General features: G+C 40.9%; 1 protein-coding gene across 1 annotated transcript in view; it reads right to left on the bottom strand.

Annotated features, from left to right (window-relative positions):
- Positions 1-2267, bottom strand: part of LOC102752501 (alcohol dehydrogenase 4) — a 30867-nt gene extending 28600 nt beyond the window's left edge. Inside the window, exons 1-2 of the mRNA XM_015569970.1 lie at positions 2200-2267; positions 675-776 (exon numbers count right to left, since the gene is read on the bottom strand). Of these exons, the coding sequence (XP_015425456.1) occupies positions 675-776; positions 2200-2217 (120 nt within the window). The 5' untranslated portion in view covers positions 2218-2267. The remainder of the gene's footprint in view (positions 1-674; positions 777-2199) is intronic.
- Positions 2268-13000: the final 10733 nt, after the last annotated feature.

Raw genomic sequence — 13000 nt, 5'->3', positions numbered from 1 at the left:
ATTTCCCTCTCTCTTCCACTTTCCAATTGGTTCCTCCTTGGAAAACTAAGAAAAGGCTTGCCAGAAATGGGACACTGGCCAGCAAAGATGGCTTCAAGGATAGCTCTAGGACAGGGGTGGGCAACCCCTGGCACGCGTGCCAAACATGGCACGCCGGTAACCTTTGCTGGCACGTGAAACCCTCTCTTATAATCTTCCCTTTACAATTGTGAATCTTTGTTCTCAGTGATGAATTTTGTTAAGTCTCGTAATAGGAGTAGCCTGATGGATGAAAGTAGTAGCTCGTGCGTATCTCTGAAGGTCATGAAATATAAACCTGATGTAAAATCTGTGTCATCAGTGATGCAGCAGCAAAAGTCCCACTGATAATATCAAACGGAGTCATAAAGTTTTCTGTTGGACTATCAGTGCACATGTATACATTAAAAAATAAATGTATTTTTCATCATCATATATGTGTTTTTGTCATTCGAATGAATTTTATTATTTCTTCAAGGTTCTTCACATACGTACACCTTAAGAGATATCAAGTAGGCATAACATGTTCTCAAAAAATTAGGGTTGGCACGCAGAAGAATTTTGAGTCAGAGATTTTGCTGGTTTTGGCACGCACTCACAAAAAGGTTGCCCACCCATGGCCTAGTGTGTCCTGCCCAGGGAGAGTCCCCACTCACCTGAATTCGAACTTCATGTGCCTTGGGGGGAGCTACCTCAACCTCTTCTATGCAAAGGGGCTTGTTTGCTTCCCAGGCGATGGCTGCTTTGCATTTAATAACCTGGGAGAGAGAGAGAGGGACAGAGTGAGAGAAGTGGAGAGAGAAGGGAGAGGTTGGGGTGGAGGATGGGAGAAAGGGAGACAGAGAATATTATGGGAAAAAATTAAAAAGCATGTTGATACCATAACTTGTGGTTGGATGTTTTATATAATTACATTAAATTAAAGAAAAGGAATGTTCATTGAAAATAAGAAATCATGATCTACATTATAGTCATTGCACTTTTTTTTAAAAAAAGAGTAGTTTATTGATTTTCAGAGAGAGGAAGGGAGAGAATCATGATCTGAGAGTGATTGGCTGCCTTCCGCAGGCCCCTCTTCAGGAATCGAACAGGCAACCCTTTGTGCACGGGTGATGCCCAACCACCTGAGCCACACTGGCCTGGATGCCCTTTTAATTTTTGAAAAGAATCTTTAGCATTAAAGTTTACCTTAATATAGTGCTTTGATCTTTTCCCCCTTCAGTATAAGAGAGGATAAATTCATAGGGTTTGGCCAATAAGTATTTATTGACTGAATGATTTGTTATCAGCTCTGAATTACCTGAGTCCTCATTGCTAGAACATAAATGTGGTTTTACATGTTTGCTACTCATAGTATGATCCTCCCTTGGACCAGAAGTTATTGATATCACCAGGGAACTTGTTAGACCTACAAGCCCTGTCCCAAATCCCCTAATTAAGAATCATCATTTGAACAAGATCTAGGTGACTCATATGCACATAAAAGTTTGAGAAGAGAGGTTTAAATAATTAGTAAAATTATCAGTAGAATATAAATTAAATAAAAAATTGGTCTCTCTGCAAGAATTTGGGTAAAAATGTATAAAGAGAAATTAAGTAGTATTTTAATTTCTGCTTTTGATGTGATTTTCCCAGTCTCTGACAGCATGAATACATATATTTTTTACCATTATTATGTAATTTTGAATTATATTTTAAAATATCATTAATCTTATTTACAAATGCAATATATAGTAACTATGGGAAGTTTCAAAATAAAAATAAGAAGAAAAGAAATAAAATCCACTTGTAATTTTATGAGGTAAATCCATTGAGTGAACCCCAAATGGGACCTTATTGTATGTGATATTTTTAATCTACTTATTAATATACTATGAATATTTTACATATTGTCCTCTAACACTACTTTTAACAAGTGCAAATGCTATTTTATGGTTAGAGCATAGTTAACCAAATCTCTCTCTCTTTTTTAGCCATTATAAATAATATTTAATTTAACACCCTTATAGTAAGCATTATGGCAAATCCACAATAATTTTTTAGAGTAAATTTCTAGTATGAAGGGGGTGCTTTTGATTAACTTTAAATGGATTCCTTTCTGAGATTAGCTTAAATGGAAGCTTTTTAGCAAAAATATACAAATAAAGAAGAATTGAACAAAGAAACAGTACATTTGCTTACTTTGCCCTTGGTGCCCATTTTTCTTTAGGAAACTCGCCTTGGAAGCTTGTCTCTGATTTAAGAAGTTCTTTCACTTCTGTCTAGGATGCTTTCTCTGTAACCTGGATTGAACTGCCATTGAATAAATACCATCCCTGCTCTTTTATTCTCCAATCACTTTCCTTTTTTGTTGCTATGCATCTCTGTGATATTTCATCATGTCATTTGTGCTATCGTATTTCAGCTGTAAACAGCCTTTGCTCCCAGCCATTATTTGGAGGAGATTTTTGTTTACTTTTTTCCTTTTACTGGAAAACTAGAGGCCTGGTGCATGAAATTCCTGCATTTGGGGCAGCGGGGTCCCCTCAGCCTGGCCTGCACCCTCTTGCAGTCCAGGAGGCATAGGGGGATGCTCGACTGATGGCTTAGGCCTGTGGGGAACGGGCCTAAGCTGTCAGTTGGACATCCTTAGCACTGACATGGGGGTGGGAGAGGCTCTCACTACTGCCGCTGCACTTGCCAGCCATGAGCCCAGCTTCTGGCTGAGTGGTGCTCTCCTGTGGAGCTCCTGCATTGAGCGTCTGCCCCCTGGTGGTAGTGTGCATCATAGCGACCCGTCGTTCCACTGTGGGGCCGAAACCAGCTCTCTGACATCCCCCGAAGGGTTCGGGATTGCGAGAAGATGCAGGCGAGGCTGAGGTACCCCACCGGTGCACAATCAGGGCAGGGAAAGGACACAGGAGATTGTCCAGCCAGGAAGGGATGGCAGGAAGGCCCCAGGGTGTGTCTGGCCCATCTTGTTCATTCCCGATCATCCGGACCCCAGCAGCAAGCTAACCTACCAGTGGGAGCATCTGCCCCCTGGTGGTCAGTACACGTCATACCGAGTAGTTCAGTGGCCTTAGCATATTATGCTTTGATTGGATGAACAGCCAACTGGATGACTGGGCACTTGGCATATTAGGATTTTAATTTATAGGATATAATTGGATAGGTAAAAGTTTATTACATTTACATATGAGTTAACACAAAATTATAAAGGACATTCCCACTGCTTCAGAATCCTTCCTGTGCCCATCCTTTTCCTTCACAACCCTAATAATTATTTCTTTGCATTTTTATGACTTATGCTCCTCTATAAGTATTGTATAGTTTTACTTAAAAACTTTATATGAATGAAATCTTAGTGTATATATTCTTTCATGACTTTTCTCTCAACTATATGTTTTTCTCACTCACATTGTTTGTAGCTGTTTATTTTCACTATCATTTATTTTCCTTTCTGTTTTTTTTTTCCTTGCGATGAATCAATTGTTGCATTGAAAAGTTTCCTTAAGGAAAATTCAGGACTAATATGCAACGAGTACCCACTATTAAGGTGATGCCAACAGTTAAAATAGAAATACTTTTATTCCTTTTGGTAAAAAGCCAGTTCCTTTCAACTGTGTTGCAGCCTGGGGAGCCCTTTTCATTACTGTTGAGGAGCTACTCTTATGACTCTCTGGATGTGTGAGCTCATCATCCACCTCCCGATGGTTCTGGGTCTCTGGGTCTCTGGGTATCTGGCTGTGCGCAGTAGAGTAGTCCCTGGATGCTGGTAGGCAAGTACCTGGTGCCCATATGACCTTATGTGGCTGTGACCACTGGTGCTGTGGGCCAGAGGTCCTCTGGAATCACACTTGCTTGGCTCTTTGTGGGAAATGGAATGTCCCAGGAAGTTTATTAAATATTCTACAATAAAATATTAGTGAAAGTCTGGAAGATGTGCTTAATCATTATTATAAATTTATTCATTTCTTATAGTTCTTTTCTTACTTTTTGCTTTACATGCTTTGAGGCTTGATATTAGTGCATACAAGTGTTCTTTGTTGTATATTTTTTAAAAAACGCTTAAAAATGTATTTGGCATCTTTTTCTGTCAGCATGTTTTCTTTTTATCGCTTCTTTTAATGGCCCTATAGTATTCTACTATATCTTCCAGACTTTAAGTAATATTTCATTGTAGAATAATTAAGTTGTTTTATTATACTTTTTGGAAGTATAGTTATACTCTGCTTCCACTGTCTCACTCTCACATTCTTACTCATTTTCAACTCTATCTTTTAATTAAAACTGTTTTCTTGAAAGTTGTTAGTGGCCTCATTTAAGAAAAATGACCCTTTGAAATTCCTTTGTAGCCCTGGCCCATGTGGCTCAGTTGGTTGGAGTGTCATCCAGTACACCAAAAGTTGGTGGGTTCAATTCCCAATCAAGACACATATCCAGGTTGTAGGTTTTATCCCTATACTGGCCATGTGTGTGAGGCAACCAACTGATGTTTCTTTCTCCCATCAATGCTTTCCTCCATCCCTTTCTCTCTCTAAAAATCAATAAAAATTCTTTGTACCACCAGCCGCACCTCCCGGGCACCAGAGCCAGCACTGACTGTCTGCGCACATGCCTGTCCATAGCTCTTGCCGGCTGCACCTCCCAGGCACCCGAGCTGGCCCAGACTATTGGCATCCATGGCTCCCACTGGCCACATGTCACAGACACCCCAGCTGGCCCCTAACTATCAGTGGCCATGTCTCCTGGACACTTGAGCTGGCCCCTGACTCGCGGTGCTCACGGGGTTTCTGCTGACCTGTGCCGCCAGGTCTCCCAATACCCTGAGCCTGCCCTTGACTGTCAGGGTGTGCTACACTCCCACCAAGCCTGCCCCACAGCTCAGGTGTCATGCAACTTGGCCACTGGACCCTTCAGGGGCAGAAAAAATGGGCGTTAAGACCCCCGACTCAGAAGGCAACTCACTGCTGGAGCAGCTGGAGAAGAAGTGACCATGGGCTGGGAGGAGGAAGAGGAGGAGGAGGAGGAGATGCACAGGAGGAGGAGATAAGGAGAGAGAGGAGAAGGAGGGTCCCAGAGGGCTCTTCCTTGCTGCATGAAAAACTCTTCAATGAGGCTCATAGCACAGCCAGCATCGGCCAGGCTATTTTGTGAAACTCAGATCAGCCACACCAGGGGAAGCAACCCAGGACCAAGAGCTGAGACCAAAGTAGTCCTGAGAGGGGCCTGTTCTGCCTAGGGCCAGGCTTGTGGGAGACAGAACAGAGGCTCTGGGCCGGAGAGACACACAACCCGGCAGCTGTGGGCGCTTCCCTGGCCTCTCCGCCAGGCACCCACCTGAAGGACCTCTGAGCAGCCAGAAAAAGCCATGAGTTGCAACCAAAATTAGGCTGAGTTTGGGACTCAGAGTGAAACTGCAATCTGCCTGCCCCGAGCCCTGACCCTGACCCTGATCCTGACCCTGATCCTGACCCTGACCCTGACCCTGACCCTGACCCTGGTGCAAGGCTGGAGAAGGGCACAGTGCCATGCCCTGCTATACCCACCCACCATGGTCCAGCTCAGTCCTGCCTGGAGTGCCAGCCAGGGTGCACCCTTGCTGGTCCTGCTGGAGTTGTTGTGGGCATGAGGCGCGGGCGCCCTTCCAAAGCACATACTGCAGGGGCGGGTGCAGTGCATTTCCATCCTGGTAAACCCTTCATAGTACTCAGTTCTGTATTGCTCAGTAAACATTACTCTTACTTAAAAAAAAAGAAAGAAAGAAAGAGGGAGGCCCAGACCACTGACCGGCAATGCTGTGGCAGGTGTGCAGCTGAGAGACCCCCCTGAGTGCACTGGGCCTCTAATATGCATATAAGTTTTTTGGTTATTCTCTGCCTACCCTCCCCCTTCTACCCTTCCCTCTGATATTATTCAGTCTGTTCCATGCTTCCATGCCTCTGGGCCTATTTTATTTGTTCATTAGATTCTACATATAAGTGAGCTCATGAGATATTTGACTGGCTTATTTCACTTGGCCTAATACTCTGCAGGCCCTTTATTCTGTCTCAAAGGGTAAGATACCCTCCTTTTTTACAACTGCATAGTATTTCATTGTGTAATGTACCACAGTTCTTTTTTTTATCCATTAACCTACTGATGGGCACTTCGGCTGTTTCCAGAGCTTAGCTATTGTAAATAACACTGCTATGAACATAGGGGTGCAGATATTCTTTCTGGTTGGTGTTTCGGGATTCTTAGAATATATTCCTAGAAGCGGGGTCATTGAGTCAAATAGTAGTTCAATTTTTAATTTTTTGAGGAAACTCCATACTGTTTTTCATAGTGGCTGTACCAGTCTGCATTCCTACCAGTGGTATACTAGGGTTCCCTTTTTCCCACATCCTTGCCAGCACTTGTTTGTTGATTTATTGATGGTAGCCATTTTGACAGGTGTGAGGTGGCACTTCATTGTCGTTTTAATTTGAATCTATGATGATTAGTGACTTTGAGCACTTTTCCATGTCTTTTGGCCATCTGTATGTCCTCTTTGGAGAAGTGTCTATTTAAGTTCTTTGCCCATTTTTAAATAAGATTACTTGTCTTCCTTTTGTTGAGTTGTATGAGTTCTTTATACATTTTGGGAACTAACCTCTTATCTGATACAGTTGGTTTCATTTGCTTTTTAAATCTTGTTTCTTTTGCTGTGCAGAAGCTTTTTAGTTTGATGTTGTTCCATTTGTTTATTTTTTCCTTTGTTTCTCTTGTTTTAGTCAATGTATCTGTGAAAATTGTGCTACGACAGATATCTAAGATTTTGCTGCCTATGTTTTCTTCTAAGACTTTTATGGTTTCATGATTTACAATTAAGTGTTTTTTCCATTTTGAGTTTGTTCTTATGTATGGTGTAAGTTGGTGGTATAATTTCATTTTTTTTCCCCGTGTACCCGTCCAATTTTCCCAACACCATTGATTGAAGAGACTGTCTTGATTCCATGGCATGCTCTTGTCTCTGTCAAATATTAATTGAGCATAATGGATTGGGTTGATTTCTGGGTTCTCTGTTCTGTTCCACTGATCTACCTATACCTGTTCTTGTGCCAGTACCAGGCTGTTTTGCATATAGTGGCTTTGTAATATAACTTGACAGCTGGTATTGTGATGCCTCCAATTTTGTTCTTCTTTCTCAAGATTGCTATGGCTATTTGGGGTCTTTTTGGTTCCATATACATTTTTGGATTATTTGTTCTAGATCTGTGAAATATACCAATGGTATTTCAATACAGATTGCATTTAATATGTAGATTGCTTTGGCTACTATAGACATTTTAATAATATTAATTCTTCTCATCCATAAACATGGAATATGCTTCCATTTGTTTGTATCTTCCATTTTTTTGTTTGAGTTTATTGGAACTCAGAAATTACATAATAGCAGTACATTTTTCCAATGTCCCCTAGTTTTCTGAGTACAGGTCTTTTACCTCTTTGGTTAAGTTTATTCCTAAGTATCTTAAATTTTTTTGTTACAATGGTAAATGGTATTGTTTTTAGTTTCTCTCTCAGATCATTATTGGTGTATAAAAATGTCATTGATTTCTGGATATCAAATTTGTATTCTGCTATTTTGCTGAATTAATTTAATAACTCTAGTAATTCTTTGGTGGGATTTTTAGGGTTGTCTAGGTATAATATCATGCCATCTGAGAATAATGTCGAGAGAGAGAGAGAGAGAGAGAGAGAGAGAGAGAGAGAGAGAGAGAGAGAAAAAACTGTCAAAGAAGGGAGTCAGAAAGGCATGGGTGTGCTCCAGAGTGAGAGAACCATGCAGGTCCTTCCTCTGAAGGGCTTTTTTCTGGAGGCTTCAGGGGAGGATCTCAATAGAATATTCATCAGCTTTCCAGGTGTTCCCCTCAGATCGTTGTAGTCTCCATTGATTGGTCAGTGCCAGGGCAGGTGTCATTTGTGGGGAAGCATGAGACTTGGTTGGAAAGTTTATAAGGAGGACATTCTGAGGAAAGGGAAGCGTGTGGAAGGCCACCTGTCCTATTTATCAGAATTCTGACTTAGGGGAGTGCGAAAGGTGGCACCTCTAATTATTCCTTGACCTTTCCAAACAAGCCTGTGCATGTGCAGACCCCCAGGTATTCACTGGAATCCTTATGCTTAATCTTTGACAGTACTGCTATTTTTTTTAAAATATATTTTATTGATTTTTTACAGAGAGGAAGGCAGAGGGATAGAGAGTTAGAAACATCGATGAGAGAGAAATATCGATCAGCCGCCTCCTGCACACTCCCCACTGGGGATGTGCCCACAACCAAGATACATGCCCTTGACCGGAATTGAACCTGGGACCCTTGAGTCCGCAGGCCGACGATCTATCCACTGAGCCAAACCGGCCAGGGCTCCCCTGTTCTTCTAAGGGAGTCTACTACATGACTAGTGATATGTCAGGGGAGGAAAGATCAGGGGAGGATCTGAACCACATGACCAGTGATATGAAAGGTAAGGAGAGGAAAGGTCAGGAGAGGAAAGGTCAGGGGAGGATCTGAACCGAATGTCCAGTGATATGAAAGGTCAGGGGATCTAGCCACAAGACCAGGGATGTGCTAGGGGAGGAAAGGTCAACATGGGGGGGGAGGTCCCAGCCCAGCTTTACCCATTGCTAGGCAACGGGGGCTATCTGCCCTGGTGACAGATACCTGGCCTATTCTATTCTGCTCACGTTCTTCTAGCTGCCTGGTGTATCACCTCCCTCCTCAGTCAAAGCTTCAGGGAAGTTTATATTCCCTCAGGGGTCAATATGTGGTAAACATTTTTTTTTTTAAAGTGATGGGTTTCAGAAATTATGCTAAGTACTAGTCTTTGTTACTCTGATCCAAATTATTATCTGTCTTATCCTTAAACTGTTCATGCCTCATCTCTGAGTGTCATAGTTTGAAAGCTCTCATTTTGTTTTTCATATGAGTCTTAGTGTCTGTTAAATCTTGTAGCTATAAAAAATTTGGTTACATTACTTTATTGTAAGTACATTGCTTTTTTCACTTTTAGTTGACTACAGAGAATAGATTACTTAGTGCAAATTATAGATCATTCACCTTTGTAATCTAAACATTATAAGTTGTAATAATTATCAAAGATGAAAAGGGCTATTTTCTAATAAAGATGGAAATTTGAGAGTATAGGTGTGTTTTTTTTATCTTCAATATCACATTATTTACTTATATAGCTTCTGATATCCTACTACTTGTGATTATAGTTCACAGGTAAAGTGGGGCTAAATGAAAAGAAATGAACAGATGCTAAAAAGGAAGTGATTTAGCAGCTTATAAAGAAGAGTAGCTCGTAGTTTGTTGGAACTCAGAAATTACATAATAGCACTACATATGTATATATATGATATATATTTTAAAGATATATTTTTCTTTTGTACATATGTATGTGCTTTATTTCTAGTAAAATAAAGAGGAAGGGAGAAGGAGATAGAAACATCAATGAGGAAAGAGAATCATTGATTGCCTGTCTGCTGAACGTCCCCCACTGGGGATCAAGCCTGCAACCTGGGCATGTGCCCTTGACCAGAATTGAACCTGGGACCCTTTTGTCCACAGGCTGACACTTTATCCACTGAGCCAAACCAGCTAGGGCTCTAGTAAAATATTTTATTATGGAAAATTTTAAACATATACAAAAGTAGAGCAGTGGATTTAAACCCCATATATCTATTACCCAAACTAAAATACTGTGGACATATAACCAATTTAGTTTTTTAATTACCCCTTTATTTCTCATTTCCCCTTCTCTAAAATTATTTAGTTTTAAATAATTCCCAAACATCGTATGATTTTATTCATAAACACATTAGTTATCATAGTTATTTAACACAGGAAATGTTAATGTGTTTTAGTAGAAATGCTGTAATCTTCATAGCTATTTGATGTTGAGATATTAACTGTAAATATTTGTTTAAATTCATGGTGATCTTTGGTTCATCATATCAGGTTATAAATTAACCAGATTATCAGGTTCAGATTCAGGCAGATAGTCTTCCAAATTGTTCCTGGCTTCTTCAGAAGGTCAGGACTGTTCGAATGCTGTTAATAATTATATTAAAAAAATCAGTATAACTTTTATGATAAATTTAACAAAAACTCACAAGTAATTTTTGTTTTATCCTTTTGGGATTTGATTTAATCTTCCTTTATAGACACAGAATTTGGTAAGCCTAATTTCTTTTATCTTGTTATCCTCCTTTATTCCTGGCACTAATAAAACTTTCTATATGATGCCAATAAGCTGGGAGAGAATTGGGGACCTCACTTGCCCTGGGTGAGGACTGGGCTGCCTAGTGGTGCTGTGAGAAGTAGAGCATGACATGTTGTAGTGATGTTTTCATCTTGGAATAGCTCCTGATCTTGGCTTTCCTGTAGCTGAGGGCAAATTGGGCATCAAAAGGAGGTGGTTGGTGTGTTGGGATGCTACTTTCTGAGAATCAAAATATTCTAACTTCTGAATTAGTCCTTCCATATGTACTAGCAAGATGGGGGGGGGGAGGGTAAACCTTAAGGACAGAGAATTCCTTATCTTGGATCTTACTGCTGGAGCTGTGGGCTGCCATGCATAAATGCTTTCTTCACTTGGGGCCTGGAAGAGCCACCTCCCCATGGGGGGAGAGGCTCTGTGTCCTCTCCTCCCATGAGTTGGGGGTCACTGCACCTTAACAGGCCAATTGGTGTATCCCATCTCCTCTCCCCACTTCCTTGCTTCTATGCAGTTGGCATGCCAAGAGGGCCTGTCCTCCATTGTATTCCCTGTACCCATGTGGTAAGCACACCTGGGAGGGCCCATCCCCTGCCTGCACTGCTGCCACCTTTCCATCTGTGTGGGCAGTCAGGTGGTCTTCTCAGTGGACAAGGGGGAGTAGGAGGCCTCATGTAGGTGTTTCCCGTAGCCCTCCATTCTACCAGTGATTACCAGGCCTGTTTGTAGAATATGGGAGACTTGACCAGTTATTACTAAAGCAATGCAATTCTTTCAATTTCTCTGTTACAAAGGATGGCCTTATATAGCTATCTTAGCGTAGGTTGTGGATTATTTCCTCAGGATAAATATCTTGAAGCAGGATTGCTAGGTCAAAGGCTATGCTTCTTGTATTTTTTTTTTTTTTCAGAGAGAGGAAGGAAGAGGGAGAGAGAGATAGAAACATGAATGATGAGAGAGAATCATTGATAGGCTGCCCCCTGCATGCCCCCTACTGGGGATCAAGCCCTCAACCCAGGCATATGCCCTTGATCAGAATTGAACCCGGGACCCTTCAGTCCTCAGGCTGATGCTCTATCCACTGAGCCAAACTGGCAAAGGCTATTTCTTTGATTTTTGTTGAACTCCTTTTTGATATGTTGTAGCTAACATGTTTCAAATTAGGGAGTTCATGTCAAGCAGTAGGCACATTTTCTCAGGTTTCTATCCTGTGAAGATTCCTGTGTCCTCACACCATGGACCTATTTTCTTCTTTTGTGACATTGCTTCTCTGTGTCAAACCCCTGCCAACTAACTCTAGGTCCCCCACCCCCCCTTTTGTAATGTCTTGTCTTTTCTTTGCTTTTCTGTCCTGCGTCTCCTCTGTGCAACATTGTTCCTTTGTTGCTATTGATCAGGGTTATGCTTGATCATTTTAACAAAAATCACTGATCCCAGCCTTATGTACTCCCCATTGCTAGGGATCCCCCAGATGGGACAGTTCTATAAATCAGCTCTCAGGGTTGATGGGAAGGGAGCACACTACAGCTAAAATTGTAGGTCGGATGTCTCTTACAGGAGACCTCTGACAAAGCAAGAGGATGAGAGAGTTGGGCCATCCTTTAAGTATCTGATACCTGCCACTCCCTGCTCACATCTCTGTGGTTTTCACCTGATTCTGATAAGGAAGGGCCTGCAGGGTGCACTCTGTCAAACATAGTGATCCCAGAGCCGGGGTGATGTTGGGGTTCCCCCCCCCCAAATGGACACTATTTCATCTTTTAAGCACCTCTAGTATGTCTGATGATGTGAAAAATGTCAGGAAAGAAACTGATTAGATTTAAACATCAAATAAAAATTTAAACATCAAAAAAAAAAGTCATCATAGAGGTTTTTCAAACCACTTACCCATCTGTTTGGTAATTTACCTTTTTCCTTGGTGCATTAGGTCAAATGCCTCATTGATTTTGTCAAAAGGCAGGGTATGGGTCACCAGTGCATCCAGGTTAAATTTCTTATTCTTGTAATCAGTAACCAGCTTTGGGATTGAATCTCTACCTTTGCAACCTGTAATTTGGCCAAAAGTCTTAATAAAGATGTGGTACTTGACATGAAGAAGTAGTTTCATCATTGTCCATTGAGTGAATGAAATTATTTTGTCAGATTGGCTTCCTCCAAATAGATTAAAACCCATATTTAATTTTTCTATACTTTTATTTACCTTAAATTTTTCTTCATAGGAGAAATTCAAGATTATTTTTATTTCTGCCTAAGAAATGATCTTTGTTTGGTCCAAGTTTGACTTTTGTTTTTGTTGGTTTATTTTAATGCAAATTGAACTTCTATTTGCAAGTTGTAGTATTTCTACTATACAAACTGTTTACTTTGAAGTAATTAATAGAATAGCTTTTATGTAGTCTTTAGATGCATTCTAGGCACTCAATATTTAACAAGTTATTTTTCCTTCCCTTTTAATAATTTTCACTGTAACAATTTGAGTACTAATATGGAGAAAATTAGCAGAAAAAAATGACAACACTGACCACCAAATAATGTTCCATTGATAGTACGGCCCATTAGTATCTCTATTGGAGAAACAGTCAATCCTTTGTCACCAATGGCTACTCCAATGAGCGTACACGATCCCCAACCTACTGTTGTGCAGTCCAGGGCTGCTTTCTGGAAGGTCAAACAAAAAAGATCAGTCGAGTAGGTAGAAAGGTAGACCATGTCTTCAGTGTGCCTATGTACTGGATTTCATTCTGTATCCTATATA

Source organism: Myotis davidii, unplaced genomic scaffold, assembly GCF_000327345.1.
Source record: "Myotis davidii unplaced genomic scaffold, ASM32734v1 scaffold226, whole genome shotgun sequence".
NCBI classification, from domain to species: domain Eukaryota; kingdom Metazoa; phylum Chordata; class Mammalia; order Chiroptera; family Vespertilionidae; genus Myotis; species Myotis davidii.
The sequence above is the reverse complement of the archived record's forward strand: the minus strand, read 5'-3'. Positions and strand labels throughout refer to the sequence as shown.